This window comes from Myxocyprinus asiaticus, chromosome 29, assembly GCF_019703515.2.
Source record: "Myxocyprinus asiaticus isolate MX2 ecotype Aquarium Trade chromosome 29, UBuf_Myxa_2, whole genome shotgun sequence".
NCBI classification, from domain to species: domain Eukaryota; kingdom Metazoa; phylum Chordata; class Actinopteri; order Cypriniformes; family Catostomidae; genus Myxocyprinus; species Myxocyprinus asiaticus.
Window position 1 is genome coordinate 24,879,495 of NC_059372.1, and position 22,440 is coordinate 24,901,934.

Sequence of the window (22,440 nt, forward strand, 5' to 3'; positions counted from 1 at the left end):
CAGACACAGCCTGAAAGGGTGAGTGCTGTCTGTGACTGCTAGTGTATTTTAGCAATTCTGGCACGTCATGATGAGCGGAAGAAAAAATAGTTCCATTGCCATGCAACAATTCGCCTAATATAATTATTTGTTTCCACTTCGAAGATTATGAGATGCATTAATATTCATGTTTATAAGATCACTAGTTAAAAACAAAAACTTTTTTGTGATACATGGTACTGGTCTTGGACTGGACTCGGATGAGCTGGTCTCGACTACAACACTGTGCACCAGAGTTATTTTACGTACTAGGTTTAGTTTTGTAAAAGGAAATCCACATGTGGTCGAGGGGGAAACACTTCAGATTTACTTTTAAAATAAAGGTAGTCCATAAAGTAAGTCTTTGGTCTGTTAATATATGAAAATTAAACTTCTCCCTTCACCAATATTTTGGGAAAAACACCCCTATAGATGCCAACACTCACAACTCTGGATCCTCCACCTGGTCATCTAATGGTTAGATGGAGACCTGGTGAGGCCTTCAAGCCACAGTGTCTCACATCCACTGTGAAATTTGGTGGAGGATCGGTGATGATCTGGGGTTGCTTCAGCAAGGCTGGAATCAGGCAGATTCATTTTGTGAAGGACGCATGAATCAAGCCACTTACAAGGTTATCCTGGAAGAAAACTTGCTTCCTTCTGTTCTGACAATGTTCTCCAACTCTGAGGATTGGTTTTGCCAGCAGGACAATGCTCCTTGCCACACAGCCAGGTCAATCAAAGTGTGGATGGAAGACCACCGGCTCAAGACCCTGTCATGACCAGCCCAATCTCCAGACCTGAACCCCATTGAAAACCTCTGGAATGTGATCAAGAGGAAGATGGATGACCACAAGCCATCAAACAAAGTCGAGCTGCTTGAATTTTTGCATCAGGAGTGGCATAAAGTCACCCAACAGTAATGTGAAAGACTGGTATAGAGCATGCCAAGACACATGAAAGCTGTGATTGAAAATCTGGGTTTTTCCACCAAATATTGATTTCTGAACTCTTCCTAAGTTAAAACATTAGTATTGTGTTGTTTAAAAATGAATATGAACTATGCATCTTTTTTGTTATTTTAAACAGATGTCATGTTCTGCAAATAAATGCTGTAAATGACTATATTTTTATTTGGAATTTGTGAGAAATGTTGTCAGTACTTCATAGAATAAAACAAAAATGTTCATTTTACTCCAACACATACCTATAATAGTAAATCCAGAGAAACGGATAATTTTGCAGTGGTCTCTTAATTTTTTTCCAGAGCTGTTTGTGGAAATCTGCCGCCAAATGTGCAAAACTGGAACTGCACCTCCACAAACTGACGTGACACATACGCTTACACAATAATAACTTGATCTGATATCGTATGGCGATTTATTGTATAACTTTGCTAAAAAAAAAATAAAAAAAAAATAAAATAAACAACTGAGCTAATATTTATAACAAGACAAACATTAATAGACAATCGACCTCCAAACGCTAGGTGTCACATGAAGATCACGTCGCTTCAATGGCGTAGAAACGTTCGTAATCGTTTTGTTTTGGCACGTGACCGGAAGCGTCGGATAATTTCAGTTTGACATGATGGAAGTTTAGAGATGAGCGCAGAGGACCCACAACAAATGGTGCTTTGAGATCAGGGCGCATTTCGCAGTGTAAAGACAAAGTCTAAAAGACAAATACTGAGACAACTACGAACTGTGACTGGCAGCTCTGTCCTGTAGTTCGTCATGTTGTAAAGTTAACAGGCAGTGGACGAGCTGAAGGACGAGCGCTCGGGCTAACAGAGCTGTGTCACTGCCTTTGAGCCAGAGAGATCTGTGTTGTTTTGTTCTCGCCTGACTTTGCTTTGTTTTTATCCAGTCACACCGGTGGTGTCAGTTGAGGTGTGTTATGTAACGGTCGCTAAAAGCCAAAGGATATTTTAAATGCTTTTTTGTGCAGCAAGGACAGTTTCGCTTCTGAGAAAAGGACGGGGAAAGTGAGGTCTTCACTTTACACGGACTGAAATGATCATAGACTGCGGCTGACCTAGGAACAGAGCACTGGAGGTCTCATGACAATGGTAAGTTGATCACTACAGTGGTGTGGGCTAAGACATTCCCCTTAAATGAGTTTCATGTGTCATGCTCTTAATGAGTTTAAACAGTACTGCTACAACTGAATCGGAATTGACCATAAGGCCACCGTTATCTGCTTGTTTTGCCAAATTTAAGTCGAGGGTAATGAAAGTTATCTAGATAAACAAAACTAGAAGCAGTCTATCATAGAGTTAGTGTATGTCAAAGTCATAGTCAGAGCAAAAGTACTGACTGTGACAGTTGTTATATAGACTCTCTGATAAAATGTAATATACTGTTTTAAATATGCTCCAGCACCATTGCTACTTTTTCAGATTATACTTGAAAGAACTGCATAGAAATAGACTAGCAGATACGTAAAACAGTCTGATAAAACTGATATTGTACTTTGGGTTGCAGTCTGTTTATTTCAAGTGATTGCATGTGGTCTTTCATCTTTGTTTTGACATGTCAGATGTGTTTAAAAGTAAAGCTGCAAAACTTTGTTGCAGTTTTTGGAATTTATGTTTGTCTTTCTTTGATTTCCCAGACTTCAAATGACTGGAGTGAGCACTAACTGTGAAGTTCATTGCCCACAAAGATTTACTTCAATTTACTAGTCCCAGTGCATGATTCCCTTTCTATAATGTTGGAGGGACTTGTTGCCTGGGTGCTCAACACATACCTGGGCAAATATGTGAGCAACCTAAACACAGACCAGCTCTCCATTGCTCTTCTTAAAGGTATTTGGATGGATTTGTTGTAATAGTTTGTAAAAAAAAGAAAAAAGAAAAAGAAAAAGGAGAGACCTTTTTTGGTCTGTGTGGTAACACTTTACAATAAGGTTCCATTTGTTAACTTAACTACATTAGTTAACATGAACTAACAATGAACTATACTTTTACAGCATTTGTTAATCTTAGTTAATGATAATTTCAATTTATACATTTTTAAGATCCAAAGTTGTATATGTTAATAGTAGTTAATGCATTATGAACTAACAATTATCAATTGTATTTTAATTAACATGAGCAAAGTTTAATAAATGCTATAAAATGACACTCACTGAGCACTTTATTAGGAACACTATGGTCCTAATAAAGTGTCTGACGTGGTCTGCAGTTGTAGCTCATCCGCCTCAAGGTTTGATATTCTGCTCACTACAATTTTACAGAGTGGTTATCTGAGTTACCTTACAACCCTCTACAATCATGTTGGAGAAAGAATCGTCATTGGCTAGTAAATTTTTATTTTTACTCGCCAGACTTTTGACGACATGTAAGCATAACGTAGCTAAAAAATATATTAAGCAAACTGAGAGAGGGGGCCTCTTCATATATATTCACGCAATATAGAATATTGTAATTTTTTTTTCGATTTTGCTTTATGATTTTAATCACATTTTAGCTTTTTAAAAATTTACAAATTTCACATTGTCAATTTATTTGATGTCATGAAATCACATTTTTAATAATGATACAAGCTGTTGTCACTGTTTGAAATTTCGTACACAATTTTAACAAAATTCACAAGGCAGGAACCTAATAATGAAAATTAGGGGTCACGATTGTGAAATTTGGCAGACAATTAATTGTCAAACAAATAATTGCGATTATGATGATTAATTGTCTGTTTTAGGTGTTTCATGAATATGACGATTAATTACCATACAAACTCACTATGTGTGCTTCATGCATACAAAAGTCATTTATACAAATTTAGCTTGGGTCAGATAATAAAATAAGGGTATATGATTTCCTTTTCAGGCTTCAAAAACATATGAATGACAGTCACATATAAAAGTATCAAATGTAAAATAATTAAAATAATATTTTAATTATAAAAATATACTATATACTAAATAACTCAAATATATCTCTCTTACTTTTTCAGTGTTTTGTTTTCTTTTGCTTCTTTTGTAACCCAGCCAACCTGTATAGCTATTATATTATATTATATTACATTATATTATATTATATTATATTATATTATATTATATTATATTATGCAATAGTAAAATATTTCTGCTTTAAATTCTTCACTTTCACACATTATTTTAAGGCTCTCTGATTAATTCACAAGCCCTTATTTCTCATGAAGGAAGACTTTGAGATTCTGTTTCTTGCATTTTATCATCTCCACAGAAATAGAGCAGGGCATCTCCTCTGTCTCACTGCATGTTATTAACACTGTGTGAATAAACCCACAATGACCATGGACATTTGCCATTATATGGCCTTTAAGTGAAACTGGAGCTCTTTGCGTTCACAAAATTAATACGTTTATACCTTGTTTATATTTTCACGGGAGTTTGGCACAAGCCTCTGTAGACGCCGTGCACATCAGAGCACTTGAGAAGTGGTTCATCAAGCGGTGCGGTTCTCTGAGATGCTCGGAGTTCAACTAAATGAGACACAAGTGCTTTTTCCTGCACGCTCATGAGACAGCATGCAGGGAAAGACGTGGCTGAATCCAGCTTCTTAATCAACTGCTTTTTATTCAGTAAAAGGGCCTCGGTGCTTCGACACTACACAACTCTATCACTGGTGAGTTAAATGTTAATATTTACTTGCCAGTGGCTAATATCAGATGTTTTTTGGTCGCACAGTGCGAAATTTACTCGCATATGCGAGTGATTTACTTGCAATGTAGAGGGCTGCCGTAGCCTTTCTGTCAGCTCGAAACAGTCTTGCCATTCTCTGTTGACCGCTCTCATCAACAGGCTGTTTCCGTCCACGGAACTGCTGCTTACTGGATGTTATTTTGGTTTTGGCACCATTCTGAGTAAACTATAGAGACTGTTTTGCGTGAAAATCCCAGGAGATCAGCAGTTACTATGGGGTAATTTTCGTGTTCCCACTATATATCACAATATCCAATTACATCGTCAACCCCTCGGCTGAGGGATTGGTGAATATTCTTGCTTTAATGATTTTGCATTGAAAATCAAATTCATTTATTTAAAAAACGAAAAACTTAAACCAAAGACATTTCTAAATTCAAATGGCACTTCAAATGAAATGAAAAAGCAATTAAAATAACGAAGTGGTAAAAAAAAAAAAAAATCATATATAACTACCTTTCCATTTACTGTCAGGCAACTATCAGTCTATGACAACAGGCAGAAAAATATTAACTATTAAGTACGTATTAAGATCTAAAAACAATTATAAATGTAAACATAATAATTTTAATGATGATGATAATCACTGAAATATAAATCATGGTTCGAGATGAACGTGTTTCATTTAATCACAGATGTGTAGTGTATATATAAAGTGACCCTATAGAGTTGCGCTCACAATGAACTGCTCTGTGGAAATAAAGCAAACTGAACTCAGAGCACCTCCTGAGCTGTCATTTGCAACATTCTCATAGACAATACTGTTCTTGCAAAAACATTTCAGAAGACTGAAACAAAGAAAGAGTGAGAACCCTTTACATACGCGTGTTCCACGGGACTGCGCATCTCCGAACAAACAGCGCATCAGACGTGTGTATAGACGGCTTTTCTGTTATCTGTTCTTAAAAATATAATTAAGTGTGTTTCTTCAAGCACGTGTCTGCGTGTCTAATAGCATTTCTTGTGTCATTCTGAATTCAAGAAGTCTTACAATTAGTCACCATGCACATTATATTCGCTACCTGCAATTAAACGTCTTCTGTCAGTGCGCGTACTTTGCTGCCTGTTTAATTGAATACGTTGGTAAAGAACATCTGGCTTTCAATGCGCTATTTAGGTTCATTTATCATGGGTCGCAAACTCTTCGTTAGGCAACTATTCTTTATTTAAGGCTATTCTATTCGTTAGGCTATTGTGTTGATATCAGAAGTTCCATTCATAATGTTTCCCCCTTTTACCTGATATAAAATTTCACACCAGTGTTGTCCCTTGTACCGAGTAAAACTGGTAACACCGTACACCGTGGCAACCCTAATGAATAAGTAGGTGTACAGGTGTCCCTAATAAAGTGGTGTGTGCGCTTTTTTCTAGTTATGCTCAGCTTTAAAATATTTCATTGACTAGAAATAGCTCTTTTAAGTGTAATCTCTATTAAATTATTAAAAAAAATCAGTATCCAGTAATCATGAATGACTGGAAAAATCACGATTGGCTTATTAGATAATCACATGAATAAGTAGGTGTACAGGTGTTCCTAATAAAGTGCTCAGTGAGTGTTTATTGTTCATTGTTATTTCATGATACCTAATGCAAGAACTAATGGAACCTTATTGTTAAGTGTTACTTACTATCTGTGCTAACCAGTGCTTACACTTCTGTGTTGCGTATCATTTTGTTATGATCCAGGTGCAGTAGAGTTGGAGAATCTCCCACTAAGAAAAGATGCACTAAGAGGATTTGATCTGCCCTTTGAGGTCAAAGCAGGTTAGTGTTTTGCACATGGCATATTATACACATCAATCTTAATGTCAGCTCTGTCTTGAATTTTTGTCGTGATCTTTATTGTGTCATTAAAGGGATAGTTCACCCAAAAATGAAAATTGTCATTATTTATTAACCCTCATGTGGTTCCAAACCCGTAGGCCTTTCTGTCTTCTTTGGAACAAAAATGTTCAGCAGAATGACAGCCTCAGTCACCACTGACTTTCATTGTATGGAAAAAAGATGGAAAGAAATCGAATAGTGACTAACATTCTGCCTAACATGTCCTTTTGTGGTCCACATACAAAAGAAAGGCAAACACAGGGATCGACATTAAGTATTGTCATCTGTTTGTACTTCAGTCAAGTAAATTGGTCATTCACTTGTGCAATTATCAATGTTACTTTTCCAGGGAGAAAAAAGGACTTTTAAGTAATTACAGTTACATGCTCAAGTAACATGTCAAAGTTTCTGTTGTTTGTTTTCTAAAATTACGACAGATGCCCAATCTAATTTTATGCAATTGACTTGGTTCTCTGCGACGGAAATGTAAACCGTGCTGGGTAGGGGAGAAGGCTATTGTCATATGGTAGTTATATTATGTTAAGTACAATAGTCAAATAAAGAAAAGCCAGCATTGCCATCATTTACAGCAGGGGTGCTCACAGTTCAATCACAGTTCTACTTTTTCATCATGTTATTACAGGAAGATCTACCATGCACAACATATTCACTGTCACAATACCAACATTTCAGTTGTCAGAAATGAAATTTGACAATTCTCGATACCAGCTTCAATACCACAAATAATAACATGAACTAATTTGTTATTTATATAAGAAATGTTTCAAGTTCTCAAGTAATTATTTAAGACTAGTAAACAGTCAGTAATACAAAAACAGCAATGAATAGAAATAAATTAAAAATAATAGAAAAAAAAATACAAATTAAGAAAACAGTGCTTTTTTTTAATCAGCAGTATCAAGTATTCAAGTAAACAGTCAGAATAAAATGCAACATAAAACTACTACTGGTCTTCACTGTATGATTCTAATACATTAATACTTTTTAAAGCTACTAAAGTTATCCAGCCAAGAGCAGTGAGATTTTTCTCGTTTTCTTGTTATGGTTGTTTGATTAATATTAACGACACACTAGACAACAGCAGGTCTATGAGGTTACATTTACACTTACAACACTTCACACTTACGTTTTACTAGATGGCTAACTTTTCTTAACATAACACCAAAGAGGACCCATCTGGACTATTTGAATTATTTTGTATATGAACATGAACTGTACAGACTCTTTGACCGCTGCCGTGTATCTTGCCGCTTTTAAAAGACGCGTGTGAAGTTGCAACTCTGAAAGGGAGAAGCAATTCTCTTTCATTCAGCTGCTGTTTCTTGTTGCTTTGAACACAAACGTATCATGGACACGTTCTTTCGCACATCTGCGATATTTTTAATTGTTGGTGTATGTAAACATAGATGGACATCTTTTACCGTTTCGATGTGTTTCCGGCGATGTGCACCTTAGTGCGCCTTCAGTATGTGTGTGCATCATTTAACTGTGTTTAGACTTTATGTGTTCATTTTTTCGGCTCATTAAGCATGGATTGTTTGTGAAGCAGTCATAATACGATTCAAGCTTTGCAAACGAACTGTTATTGAAGGATGGGGCAGTTAAAAAACACATGGACCAGATAAAAAATATAGGTAAACCATTTCATTCATGAATATTTCAAATGTCTTGACTGTTTGATGGTTTATGGTGCTAACACCATAACAGTTAACAGTTGTGCTTGAGGTGAACAGTTTAATATATTTGAATGCAATGTGTTGGATGTGTGTTGTGTGTAAAGCCTGAAATTTTGTTTTATAATGTTGAGGGGCTTGTTCATTCTCTTCCGATTTAGTTTACTGAATTTGAGGGGCTGCACGATGTTAGCCAACCATAACAGTGGGTGTTTACATTGAAGTTTTAAGGAGGCATTTAGGCCAAAACCGAGCGTTTCAGACAGAGGGCCAAAAACAGGGTGGAAAATTATCATATATTACTAAATTGTGACTGTTTTGTTGCAAAAAAAAAAAAAACATTTATAACAATATCATTGGACCTCAAGGAAGATAATAAAATTATAAGCACTTCATGACCCCTTTAATCAGGCTACTTGTCCGGCTGGGCAAGTTAAATTCTCTTTCACTTGCCCCTTTTAAACTCCACTAGTCATAGACAAGCGTTAATATCGAGCCCTAAACAGGTTTGATGAATTATCTCTTTAAGGGAGCTCTTTCACAGAAAAGGTATGTCAAAACAGGAAGATCGGGATATTCTTGAGCAGTGATCTGATGGTACCTAGAATGTGCATACTTGGTGCCACTTCTTTTATCCTCAGAAGCCTTTGTCCAGTTACTCCTGTAGTTGACAGCTGCCGTGTTACAGTTTGTAATGAGCATATATTAATACTTGGAGTTAAATACTGCAATCAATCAGTTAACTCCAAGTATTAATATGCCAGTGCACATTCTCAGCCATTATAATATGGCTTAATGCTATTCATAAATATTTAGAATGTAAATACAGTATTATACTTTAAAAATATTTTTTCCAGGCGTCATTGGGAAGATTACCCTTCAGATTCCATTTTACCGACCACACAGCGACCCATGGGTCATCTGCATGTCGCAGCTGAATCTGATTATTGGCCTGGCCCATACACAGGAATATGATGAGGTGCGAGAAAGGGAAGCTGAGAGAGAGCAGAAGAAACAGCTGCTCAAAGCACTAGAGGACAAATGGAAGGTAAAAAAAAAAGAGTGTTGAAATCATCTGTAAACTTATACTGAGGACTAATTTAGTGGTCCAGGAAAACTGTTTTTTTTCAATGACTCATTCTTAAAATGTTACCATTGATCCCCAACCCAATGTTAAATAATTGGTTACATCCTTGCTCACACTATTTTAAATAGTACACATGTAAATTTAGCTTGTAATAGTAATTTGTTTTAGAAAATGGCTGCATTGTGGGGACAATTTAAAGTTGTGAAATGTGTACAATCTATTTATTTTCTTCATCAGAGTGAATGTGAGCAGAAGGGAGAATCTTACTGGTATTCTGTCACAGCCTCTGTTGTCACTAGAATTGTTGAGAATATTGAGGTAATTTGACTGATTTACTAATTTCAATTCTTTCTCTATTCTCACATTTGCCTTGCATTCATCTGGTATTATTTTTTAATTGCAAAAATGTATATTCCGCATGCTTCTTTTTATTTTAAAAGCTGAAAATTCAAGGTGTCCATTTGCGATTTGAAGATGATTTTTCCAACCCTGAGAAACCCTATGCCTTTGGTGTTTGTATCAAGAATGTATCTGCACAGAACTGCTCCAAAGAACCAGTGAGTTATTGTGTTTGTATCTTCATGAAATGACTCTGCATTTACATATTGTAACATGGAAGGGAATCTTGTCACTCACAGGCTCAGAAGCTTATTCGGCAAAAGGAGCTGGAAATCAGTGAATTTAGTGTCTACTGGGACACAGAGTGCACCATGCTTGGAGATCTTCCCTCAGCAGAAGTACAGGTAGATTTATGATAATGTCGCTCAAAAGCCCAAAAGCTAGTGGTCTCCTTATACTGACATCTTCCTGTAATCTTGTCTGTTACAGGAGTTGATGAGTAAATGTATGCAGAGCCGTGAGCATCAATATATATTTGAGCCAGTGTGTGCCTCTGTGTTGGTGAGGAGAAATGCCTCCAAGGAGCCGTTAAGATCTCGACAGACACCTCGCATTGAGGGCCAAGTACAACTGGAACCCCTCTCAATTCGCCTGTCACAGGTAACATACGGCACAATGTAGTATGTCCAAGGAGGGACCTATCTACCTGATTTTTCTGTCTTTATCTAAAACATTCAGATAATTCTGTTGAGATCTCAAATGTGGACTTTTCCTTTACAAAACATTTGCATGTGTACTGCCTTTGACTGTTAAATACTTTATCTGAACAACATTTCTAAATTAAATTCTCTTTGATTACAGGTTCAGTATCAGCAGATCATGGCGTTCCTTAAAGAGCTGGACCGGCGAGAGAGGGAGATGCTTTTTCGAAAATGGAGACCTAAACTTTCTATTCATGAAAAGTAATACGATTTATTTTCACCCTTCAGTTCCATTGCAAAGAAACCAAAATATGAACCAAAATCAGATTAAATCCTCTTAAATGGTCATATTGTTGTTAAACCTGAATTTGGAAATCTTTGTTTCACAATAGTATTGTATACTAGAATAATGTCTCCCTATTGTTGAAGCTGTCGGCAGTGGTGGATGTTTGCCATTAATGCCAACCTGTATGAGATCAGGGAACAGCGCAGACGGGAAAGATGGGATTTTGCACTGCACAGGGCGTGTGATGCCAAACGCTATACTAGCTTGTATGGCCAGAAGCTTAAGGGAGTTACTTTGAGTTCACAGGAGGAGGTAAGAATTATGGACTTACTGGATTGAACAGTATACACAACAATTCAAAATTCTCACTCTAGTAGCTCACAGCTTTGAGTGCTTGTTGAGCTTGAACATTGTTTTGAAATCATGCTAATTTATAATCTGTCTCTTTCGCATGTCTAGAGTGATATTGAAAGGATTGAGGATGAACAGACACTAGAGGAGCTGCTGATTCTCAGGGAAACTGTTTATGTCTCTTTCCGCAAGCAGGAGGAAATTGCTGAGGCAAGCTCAGATGCCTTACATTAGAGCTCAAATATTATTACATTTTGAGAGTTCAACGAGAAGTCATGCCTGATATGTAATATCACATTTCCTAGTACTGAAGAAATGTTTCAAATTGTAACAACATAAGCTTATGAATTTAATAATAATTTGTATTTATATAGCGCCTTTCAAGGACCCAAAGATGCTTTACATGGCATAGACAGAAATCACAAAACAGAGCAAAGACAATGAAAATCAAAAATAAAATAAACAAACTAAATCCAAAACATATAGACGGTATGATTTAGGAGTCAGACAGTTGAAAAATATAGTGCAAATTTGTTAAAATCAAAATAACATTCCCATATCATTCTAATTAATGATGTACTTTAAATATCCCTCACATTCATTTAGAGTCTGCGAGAGCCCTTAAACGAGACCCCTGTCTCCTCTCCCACTGGTTCCATCCCTAAAAGTGGGAGTTCAGGGATGATCCAGTACCTGCAATCTTGGTTCCCAGGCTGGGGTGGTTGGTATGGGGGTGCTGAAAGAGGGCCAGATGGACAGCCAGTTTCAGATGACCTTTTACCAGGCACTGCACAGTGGGAAATTCTTGGTGAGTATTCCATTTATGATGGGATTTGGGACATGGGTTTATGATGATGAATGAAAAGTTTTTCATTGTATTATTTTCTCATGGAAATGTTATTGTTAATCTTTATCAAATTACATTTGATGTAGACCAGTTCTACAGCATTATGTACAACAAATAAGACAACCCTGTCTTCCAAACAGCTGAGACAGATGATCTCTTTGATCCTTTGGAGGATTCACAAACACTGAATACCTTTACAAGAAGGGATCATCTCTTTGCACGGCTGGACTTTTTACTTGAGAAAGCAGCTGTCACCCTCTACCATCAAGACAAAAAGAAACCTCTTTTGAGTGAGAGTGGTGTCATTCAGCTGGAGTTTTCAGGTGCAGACAGCCTTTGTTTGTTAAATTGTACTTCTTTTTACAATGAAAGTAAAAATTTTTGTTTTGACTTTTATGGTATATTCTTTATATTGCTTTACAGGTGTAAACATTGGGGTTGAGTCTCTTCCTCGCTCTGAGTCCTCTTTACTCACAGTGAAACTTGGTGGGCTGTTTCTCCGTGACCTCACTACCCAGGGCTCTATCTTTCCTGTCCTTGTCTCACCAAAACCGGTTAGATTTTGCCCATTGACACATAAAAAGTTAGTGCAATAATCTGCATGTGCTGCAAAATATCTTTGACAAAAATATAAATGTTTCGATGCATTTTTTGTTACTTCTCTTCATCTAAGGATAAAGTTGTTGTTGCTATCAGTCAACCTTTTGGCCAAATTAACACCACAGAAATGAGCAGTCTGGGTGAGTAATACCGTTATATGATTTCCTTAAACAAAGTTATAAATAAATGTCTGACTGCTAAGAAACAATAACAATATAGTAACTTTTTATTTAACATTTTTTCAGCCTCTGATGTGGAGTCATCATCACCTCTTTTTGAGATGATTTATGAACGTAATCCAATAAGGAGCAAAGTTGAGAGGAGACTGGAGGTCAATACCAGCCCTCTCAATATTATTTATAACCCTCAGGCTATCAAGAAAGTGGCTGAGTTTTTCTACAAAGGAAGGGTCCACACCTCAGGTGTGTATTAAGAAAAAGCATCCTGTTTAAATAAGTTTGGGTTGCTTTTGTGAAATATCAGTAGATCATGGTTTATATGACTTCTTCAAGGGTTTGGATATCAATCTGAGTTAGAACTGAGGGTGGCTGAAGCAGCCAGGAGGCAATACAACAAGCTGAAGATGCAAACCAAAGCAGAAATCAGACAAACCATTGATCAGCTACTAGTTGGAGAGTTCATTGTAAGGAGACAGCTTTATTTAATTAAAATAAATCACAGTCTCAATTAGATGTTCAGTCATACCTCTGATGTGGTTTACTTTCACAGGAGAACAGTAAGCACTGGACTATGAAATTGGATATATGTGCCCCTCAAGTCATATTCCCAGATGATTTTCAGTCTGAAGACCCCATGCTAGTGGTGGTCGATCTTGGACGTATTCTTCTTACTAATTCCCATGGTAACTTGTTCTAGTCAAATAAAAATTTCTGAGGTTGCCTTCCATGCATTCTGAATTTATTGCAGTTTATTGCCACTGGTGACAATTTTATTTCTTTCCCACAGAGGATCATAAAACAAATCCTAAAACCTCTCAGACAGAAGGAGAGAGTGATGAAGAGTTCCAGACTCCACTAGCAACACCTCCTGGGTCTCCACCTCCAGAAGAGGTGGATGTCAAAGGACTGGAGTGGTCCCATGATATTACCAGCCTTAAGTCACCAGAAGGTGCCCAAATTGTCTGCAGGAACCTATATGAGAAGTACTCTCTATCTTTCAATGACCTTCAGATCATGGTTGGTCACTATAAAGACAACTGGAAACATCTACAGGAGAGTGAAGTGGGCCCCACTCATGTAGTTGAGAAATTTAATGTGCTACTGCAGCTAGAGCAAAGACTGAGATACACGTCAGACCCTCATTTTCCAGGGGCTGTTCTCTCAGGAACCCTACCAGACCTCAAAGTGCACATCAACCTGGAGAAAATGACTGCCCTCAGGAGCTGCTTGGCTAGACTAGGTAGCTCAGGGGCAGATGAAGTTAAGGGTGACAAGAAGGGAGAGAATCTCAGATCTCCTGACCCTCTGACGCTTCGTCACGAGAAGATTTTTCAAAGGGAAGATAGTGAGTGGCTCCAGGGTTCTGATAAAACTCTTACCAAGAGTGTGATGACGCTTGAGCAACATACTCGAGAGGTGCTTGTGGAATCCAGACTTCTTCTTGTAGAGTTTAATATCAATTACATGCAGCTTGGTGTTGAAAGTGGAGGTCGTTATATTTCGGTTCTGAAAGTGTTCGGAACAAATGCGCATTTTGTAAAGCGGCCTTATGATGCTATGGTTTCCCTCACAGTCCACGGGCTTTACCTTGTGGACACATTGCAAACATATGGCTCTGACTTTGATCTACTTGTTGCATCTCATAAACACCTAAGTTTTGATGTACCTACTGGGAGTCTTCGAGAGAGCCAGCCCACCTCACCTGTCTCCTCAGATGGTAAATCTCCGGATCTGCTAGGTCTAAACAGGAACTCCTCAGATCTTGCCTTTGACAAAACGTCTCCAGACGGCTCTCCCCTGAGAGACCTTGAGGCTCTAATTAAATTGGAATATCAGTTTGTTAGCTCAGACTGCCCCTCCATGAACTTGGACAGCTCTTTTCAGGACACCTCCTTGCAGGTCAACAACCTTGATATCATTCTCAACCCTGAAACCATCGTAGAGCTTCTGAAATTCCTCCAGCAGTCTTTTCCCAAAGAAGAAAACACTCCAACACAACAGCTAGCTCCTTTTCCTAATGGAGAAGACCACGAGGAGACCTATCAGTCCACTTATGACCAGAATAAGAAGTTAACTGTAGAAATCCACAGGTTAAATTTGCTGCTTTTGCGAACTGTTGCCACTGGAACTGTTTTGGGAGGTGAGAAGAAAGGCATGAAAATTGCTACAGCCAGTATTAATGGGACAAAAGTCAACGTTTCCATGGGAAGACGATTGGTTGTCAATGGCTCTCTAGGATGTATCCAGCTTGTAGACTTGACTCAGGAAGGTGGCAGAAGTCAGTTTGTGGTCAGTATTGGAAGTGTGGAAGACAGTTCCTCCACAGATGGTGTGGCATTTTTTCCCAGTACTGCAATGGCTCCTTCTGAAGCTTTGAGTTTTCGCTTTTTAGAAAAGTCTCAGGGAGAATGCTCTCTTCAACTTCAAATGGCATCTCTACACTATAACCACTCAGCAAAGTTCCTAAAAGAACTCAGTTTATCAGCAAATGAGGTAGAGGACAACTTCCGTTCTATGCTGAAGGATGCAGCTACAAAAGTCTCTATTGTATTGGCCACAAAAACAGCAGAGTACAGTGGTATGGTGTCTCTCTTTGAGACCCCGTGTAGAAGATCCAGGAGGAAAAGCCAGTGTAACTGGAAGATTGACCCTTTTGAGGATGAGGATTTCTCCGTCCCTGAAAAGGAACAAGGCTTGGATTCCTTTCTGGTCAAACTAACTCTTGATGTCAGTATAGAATCCCCTGTTGTGTCTATTCCTAGAAAGCCTGGTCACCCTGAGCTCCTGGTTGGACACCTGGGGAGCATAAGTATTCAAAACTTTATTGCAGGGCAGGACTCAGAAGGGGAGAAACTGCAGGTTAAGGTAAAGGATATAAGACTGTATTCAGTCAATACAAGTAACCTGGTGTTGAGGAAAGGATCTCGACATAACAGTAGCTCCACTTCTGGTCCATCTCCTTCTCATAATGGCAGCATTATTGTGAATGAGCCACAATTTACACGCCATGACTTCTTTGACTACCTGAGCCGAGGAAAAGGTCAGTCTTAAATTTATTAAAAGTTCTATATGATCTCTATCATTTACAAAAATCTAGAGTTTTGGAAAACATGCTGTGATTTTGCCCCTCATTATTGCTATTTGCCACAAATTATTGCCAGAAATTTGCAGCTCTTTACTGATATTGGTGAACCTGCAGCAAATCTGTGGCAACAATGAAGAGTCTGGCAGAAAACTTTGTTTATGTGAAAATAATGAGTGGCAAAAGTGCAGCATGTTTGCCACAGGGGTTTGCAAAACTCTTAATTTCTCTTAAAACATCTTTATATCCATTCCAAGGCATATTTTCTTGTTTAAACATCTGTATTCTCCCTCTTCCAGCTTTTCATATTCTAAAAGATACCACCATCCAGCTGACTGTCGAGAAAGTTCCTGTTGATAAAAACTCGCAGTTTATCTTTTTGTCTTGTGAAGAGCCTTATCAGAGCACTGGGCTACTGAGAGTGGAAGGCAGATTTGTTAATGCTGTCCAGGTAAAGCTGTACAGAATATTAGACCTAACTGTTAATTAATTGTTTTTTGTATCTAAATTCCAGATTTTAATGATATAATGTTTTCTCTCAGGTGTGTCTCTGCAAGCCTGTGTATGAGCAGGTTCTTCAAACTCTCGATAATCTCTCCTTTATCGAAGATGAGCGAGTAACGCCCAGTCAGCCCCCCACACCACCACCCCCCACACCCTCCTCTAATAAACCACACCGCTTTCCTGATCCACAGGGTGGGCTGTTTGCCCGGGACCCTCCTCATGTTGGCCTCTCTTACTCCTCATTGTCATCTTGCCTTTCAGCAACACTTCCGTTGCAGAGTGACAGCCCCCCTCTCCAGCCTCCCTCTTTCACCCAAGTGAGGGCCATCTTTAGGGTCTCAGAGCTGCATGTGCAATTGAGTGGAGATCTCAGCCAGGGCTCTCAAGGCCTGGTTAGCTTGCGCTTCCAAGACCTGGAGGGAGATTTTACCAAAGATCATCCCCATTCAATGTCCATCCAACTAGCCCTTCACTCCCTGTTAATGGAAGACTTACTAGAGCCAAACTCTGAATCAAAGTACAAACACCTCATGGTGTCCAGAGGTGCTCCAAAGCCATCTACCTTCAGTCCTAAAGAGTACTTGTCAAATTCTTGCCCGATATCGTCCAACATTTTATGCCCAGAAATGCCACGCTCACTTCCAGCACATTTTGAAGAGACACAGAATGTCTTCCAGTTCTATCAGAGGCATCCCAGTACTCCATCTGCATCCAGTCGGAAAAGCAAGAAGGATGCAGAGTGCCCCAGCACCCCTCCCCCATCCCCATCCCGCCAGACTCCATCTCCGCACCCACGATCAGACTTTGACGACTCTTTGGTACATATCAATGTGCTCATGGTAGATAGGCGGCACCCTGAGTTTAAGACACGGTATGGCAGTATCGGGCGTAGTGTGGATGTAGACTTCAACTGCCTCGATATTCTCATCACATTGCAAACCTGGGTTATGATTCTGGACTTCTTTGGCATTGGCTCTACTGCTAATAACCATGCTGTGAAAGTGCCTACCACTAACATGCCACAGCCTACACCTGAGCACTCACTACACAACACTTCCCTCAATGATCTTGGAGATCTGTATCCAGAATTTGAGGAAAGGGTCAACACTAAGCTAGATTTAAAGGTACTGTAACAAAAATAATGTGAGAAAGTGGTAGATATAATGATTGAGACCCTGTTTAAACCTGGTTTTAGGATGCATCTCAGGTAATCCAGTCACAAGTGGTCAGATGAGACACTGCCATTTACACCTAATATTAAAATGCATCTGAAATGCATCTCCTGTGACCACTTGTGTTTATATAAGAGAGGAGGGTCTCCGATAATAAAGCGCAAAAAAAATAAAAATAAAACAGAGAAAGTACAATAAAACAGCACACTATTTCTCCACATTGATGGGGCTTCACTGCTGTCCGGGAAGCATCAGAACGGATTGGCGCTTACACCTCAAATGTTATGTGGTCACATGTGTTTTTGACTGCCTCCTTATGTGGTTTTTGTGATGTGACCACAAAACGTTATGGACCCTGTTTACACCTGTATTTCTGTTAATTTGTGATCTGATCACCTGAAACACATCTTAATACCATATGTAAATGGGGTTGTAAATTCCCCAGCAATCTAAATATGTGAATTATGGACAGTATAATATATTTGTTTAAATTATTTTTGTACTTTTTCTCCACAGGTTCATTCTTTATCTTTGGTATTGAGAAAGAAGACCAGTGAGCTCGCTAAAGCTAGTGTCTCTAAATTGTTTACACATGTGGAAATGATTGGTGCGTATGGGTCTAATGAAATTTATAACAGTCAAATTTCAAGAGCGCTTCATTGAATGATGTAACACTTGTATTTGATATATTTTGGGAAATAGATTCATTCTAAAAATTGACACATGCTATATTTAAATACTGTGTGCCAATCATTCAGATGGAGATCTGGCATTGCAAGGGAAACTGGGAAGTCTGTCACTGAGTGATTTGACGCCTCACGGTGATCTATACAGAGAGCGTTTCACAACACGTGGTGGAGAGGCCCTTGTCTACAACATACACAAGTATGTTCTCACCTATCAGCTGCTTCCTCATTTTGATATAGTCATGCATTTGCAATTGCCAATCATAAGTTGATTGGTATGACATCGGCCAGTTTGTCGATGATTTCGTTTTAATATTGACTTTCTTATCTCCAGGTATGGAGAGCCTGACCCCTACCTGCAGCGGGAATATGATATGATGGTGTCTGTCCAGATGGCCTCAGTACAGTATGTCCATACCCAGCGCTTCCAGGCTGAGGTGGTGGCCTTCATCCAACACTTCACGCAGCTACAGGATGTCTTGGGCAGGCAGAGAGCAGCCAGTGAGGGTCAGGCTGTAAGTGAGCTGTTTTAACACTGTTTCTTTAAAGTTAACCTTTGGACAGAATAAGTTTAAATGTTAAGATTGAATCCTTAAATATTTATTTGACCCTTCCTCATGTACTTTTCCACAAGCCAGAGTAAATGATGCATATATCCCAGGGAAAACAGGCCGGTCAGTGCTGCTCAGACAACAGCTTGGCGTTTGAGTGATCAGCTGGTTGCCCTCAATCCTTCCCTGCAGAGACAAGATAAAATTACTTAGAGTTGTCAGCTCCCATTTTTTTCAGACTGGAGACACTGGTGATGAGGCTGGACACTGAGCTGTCTATCCAGGATCTAATCCCCTCTCACATGCCTCAGGCCAGAGATCAGCAGTTACTCATTAGCTCACTTGCCCTCTCATGTCTTGCTCTTGCTCAGTCTTCTATCCTAAATGTAACGGTGGCAAAAGCACCAGTAATCCATGTTTTTCACAGGTTTATGTTGATTTGATTAATTAAGCCTACATGCAGTAGGCTTTATGGTGCAATATGTTGATATGGGTTGGGTTTGTTAATTAGAGATTTCCAAGTGGCCAGATCTCTGGGTTCAATGAAAATTATGTTGCTTTTACACTTTTAGTGTGGACCCAGGTTAAATTGACTAAAAGTAGTTTGAAGGCCATCTTCCGATCTGTAGCTTGCACCAAGGATCTACACTTGAGTCTGTTAAAGAAAGGGGTCTGTTGTTTGGCTATTGTGAACTGTGGTACAATTCACGGTTGAACTGCTTTTGATTATGTACAGGGTTTCTATGTTATGGAAAATCTGGAAATATCAGGGAATTTTAAAATGGTGTTTTTAGGCCTGGAAAAGTCATGGAAATGTATATAGTGAATGAACATTTTCTAGTTAAGCTCTGATCTCAAATATTTCACCAGCTAAATATTGTTCATATTTAGAGCTTATATAGAGTAGAACATGCAAGCAAACCATAGTGATTTCTGGTTTTTGAGCGAATACTACTTTTGAGTTGGTTCTTTTCAGGTCATTGTTCTAAATGGTTCACAGATTGGCCTGAATGTTTCATTAGTGAATCAGTCTGAATCAAAATAATTTTTCAAAATACGTTTCCAGAAATCACAAATGACTGGAAATATAATGGAAATTCATTGGTCAGAATGGCTATGTATATTTTGTGTTGTTGAACTCTGTTCTCCATTTCTAACTTGAGGATTTCAAGATTTGCTGCATGTGAAACAGTGGTAAACAGCTCCTGACGAAAGCATTTTGCTAACGTACCAAGGTTCAGAACAGCATTACACAGTATGAAAGCAGACCAGTGTTGGCAAGGGCTTCAAACCATATTTGTGTTTAGACTCAAGCAAATGTACCAAAGAGAAAAAGTAAATAATCTAGTGGTTCTGCAATGAATTTGACTAAGCATCATCAACAGTGGACAATATAAAGAGCCACATGTTATGAAGCATCCATTGATATATTATCTCTAAATTGGCATTGAGAAAGACAAACATACATTAGAAGGTTGAATATGCAATTACTTGTTAGGCTTTGTCTCCATGTGAGGTGTCATTTATTTCTAGGCCGTCTTGTCACTGTAGTGACCTTTAAAGGGGATTGTTTTAATTCTGTTCCTAACCTACAGGTGCGTGAGCGCCCACAGCGAGCTGCTCGTGTGCTGCTGGACATCGAGGCTGGTGCTCCTGTCCTCTTGATCCCAGAGAGCTCCCGCTCCAAACGCCTCATAGTGGCCAACCTGGGCCAACTCAGAGTGCGTAACAGCTTCCTGCCCGCTGGCACTCATGGCACCTTCTCTCTCAGAGATAAGGTAGAGAAACTTACCATGGCACATACCTTTTTTCCCTCTCTGGTGAGTCCTGCCATCCTCATATACACACTATTCTTCCGCTCTGCACCTGTGGGATGCATTTAAGGAGCATTTTATTGTTTGTTTGGGTCAGCTGGAGAATGCCGATTTCACGATGTGAAACAACTTGGGGGACACAACATAAAAAGACTTTTCACAGTATGCCCTTTCCCCCAAAAATGAAAATTCTGGCATAATTTACATTTTACTTACCCACATGTTTTTCCAAACCCATATGACTTTCTTTCTTCCAAAGAACACAAAAGGAGATATTACTTTCATAGTATGGAAAAAAGATGCAATGATAGTGAATGGTGATTGAGGCTAACATCTGGCCTAACTGTTTTCGACTGAAGAAAGAATGTCATAAGGATTTGGAACAGCATTTTTGGGTGAACTATCCCTTTAAGCAATGTTTCACATTTATATAATTGAAAGAGGCTTAGCGTCACTTTTTTAGCCTGGGTTATGAATCCGAATTGCCATACGTATACGGTGTGAATTACTAACCCAGGGTTAAGTATGAACAATGTGAAACATGGAATAAGATTACCCAGGTTTAAGTTAACTCAGGTTTAAAAATTACCCTGAGTTAACAGTTTCAAGTGTTAAAAGCCCAAAGGAGTGGATATCATAAAAGAAATCTCTTAAACAAGCTATGAGGAAAGTGCTTCATGGATGTAGTCCCACTTCTTAGTGTGCATGATCACTAGAGCATCACAGAAAATTTTATATTGGTATGTATTCACATGTAATTTAACACCTGTGTGGTTGCCTACAGTTTTTGTGGATATCAAACCTACATTAGCATTATCAGTTCATTAACTTTAACATTTATCCTGTCATTTGTTGTTGAAGAATTTGATTTTGCATGCTAATTCATACAAGGATCCCTCCCATTATAAGGTATCAGGGTGTGCTGGACTGAAGTGTTTCTTGTTTGGTACTGGAATATGATGGTATCTCCTCTCTCTTTACTGTAACCAGGATTTCAATTCCATTTTAAAATAGTCTGCAAGGAAAGCAATTAAATTTAATTCATAATAAAATTGATTCATGCATGTCTTTGAAGATTAGCAAAGTATTGAAGAGTTTAAATTAATAACCTTAAGAGGACTAAAATGAGGTGGAATTGATGCCATGCATGACTGAGTTCTGATTTAACTATTTAGGCTGCAGTGCACGCTCTTACACTTTTGTCAGATTATTTTACATATAAAAATTATTACAGTTAAATGGTTTTGTTTCAAGTGAGCTGGATCTTTTTATTTCTTTTTCTTATTTCCAATTCAAAATTCTTTACAGATTCAAAAAGATAAATGTTTTAGATGCATTTATAGGAAACTCAATGATAGCTCCCATTGGTTGTATGTTAACACTGCAATCTTTTCGAAGGATCGAGTGAAGGATGCCCAGTCTGCCTCTGGAGCTGGGAAGACTAGTGAGAAAAAGTCTGTTAAAAAGACCAAAGCTCCAAGCTCCAGCACAAGCTCAGGATTTATCCTGGGCAGACCACAGACCAGCCTCGGATGCATCCCTGAAGCAGATGTGCCATCTAGTCCAGGTCAGCATTCAGAATCTGAGATGCATTTCACAGTGGAAACAAATGGTGGACAATAAATCTCAAAGGAGATCCAACCCCTCCTACAAAGTGTTGTAATCCTGAAGTTTACCCTAACTTTAAAGGGATAGTTCACACAAAAATGAAAATTCTCTCATCACCCTCATGCCATCCAGATGTGTATGACTTTCTTTCTTCTGCAGAACACAAATGAAGATTTTTAGAACAATATCTCAGCTTTGTAGGTTCCATACAATGCAAGTGAATGGTGACCAGAACTTTGAAGGTACAAAAAGCTTATAAAGGCAGCATAAAAGTAATCATAAAACTCCAGTGTTTTAATCCATATCTTCAGAAGCAATATGATGGCTATTACTATAAATTATCCTCTCTGCCCAGTAGGTGGCGATATGCACAAAGAATGTAAATTGCCAAAAATAAAAGAAGAATGT

The 22,440-nt window shown here is 38.5% G+C and overlaps 1 protein-coding gene across 4 annotated transcripts in view; it reads left to right on the forward strand.

The window, feature by feature from the left end:
• The window catches only part of LOC127419935 (intermembrane lipid transfer protein VPS13D-like), a 69,717-nt gene continuing 47,277 nt past the window's right edge, over positions 1–22,440 (forward strand). For 2 of the 4 annotated variants that reach the window (XM_051661758.1, XM_051661762.1), the window contains exons 1-26: positions 1,600–2,089; positions 2,635–2,827; positions 6,394–6,471; positions 9,083–9,273; positions 9,550–9,630; positions 9,753–9,869; positions 9,951–10,055; positions 10,141–10,311; positions 10,513–10,613; positions 10,782–10,950; positions 11,098–11,199; positions 11,596–11,797; positions 11,977–12,159; positions 12,260–12,390; positions 12,510–12,576; positions 12,682–12,858; positions 12,949–13,079; positions 13,166–13,298; positions 13,403–15,655; positions 15,997–16,148; positions 16,240–17,325; positions 17,890–17,980; positions 18,132–18,258; positions 18,394–18,574; positions 20,206–20,430; positions 21,823–21,991. In XM_051661758.1, the coding sequence (XP_051517718.1) occupies positions 2,731–2,827; positions 6,394–6,471; positions 9,083–9,273; positions 9,550–9,630; positions 9,753–9,869; positions 9,951–10,055; positions 10,141–10,311; positions 10,513–10,613; positions 10,782–10,950; positions 11,098–11,199; positions 11,596–11,797; positions 11,977–12,159; positions 12,260–12,390; positions 12,510–12,576; positions 12,682–12,858; positions 12,949–13,079; positions 13,166–13,298; positions 13,403–15,655; positions 15,997–16,148; positions 16,240–17,325; positions 17,890–17,980; positions 18,132–18,258; positions 18,394–18,574; positions 20,206–20,430; positions 21,823–21,991 (6,520 nt within the window). In that variant the 5' untranslated portion in view covers positions 1,600–2,089; positions 2,635–2,730. Of the gene's footprint in view, positions 19–1,599; positions 2,090–2,634; positions 2,828–6,393; positions 6,472–9,082; positions 9,274–9,549; positions 9,631–9,752; positions 9,870–9,950; positions 10,056–10,140; positions 10,312–10,512; positions 10,614–10,781; positions 10,951–11,097; positions 11,200–11,595; positions 11,798–11,976; positions 12,160–12,259; positions 12,391–12,509; positions 12,577–12,681; positions 12,859–12,948; positions 13,080–13,165; positions 13,299–13,402; positions 15,656–15,996; positions 16,149–16,239; positions 17,326–17,889; positions 17,981–18,131; positions 18,259–18,393; positions 18,575–20,205; positions 20,431–21,822; positions 21,992–22,440 lie in introns of those variants that run through there. The other 2 variants (XM_051661759.1, XM_051661760.1) reach the window with 2 other exon arrangements.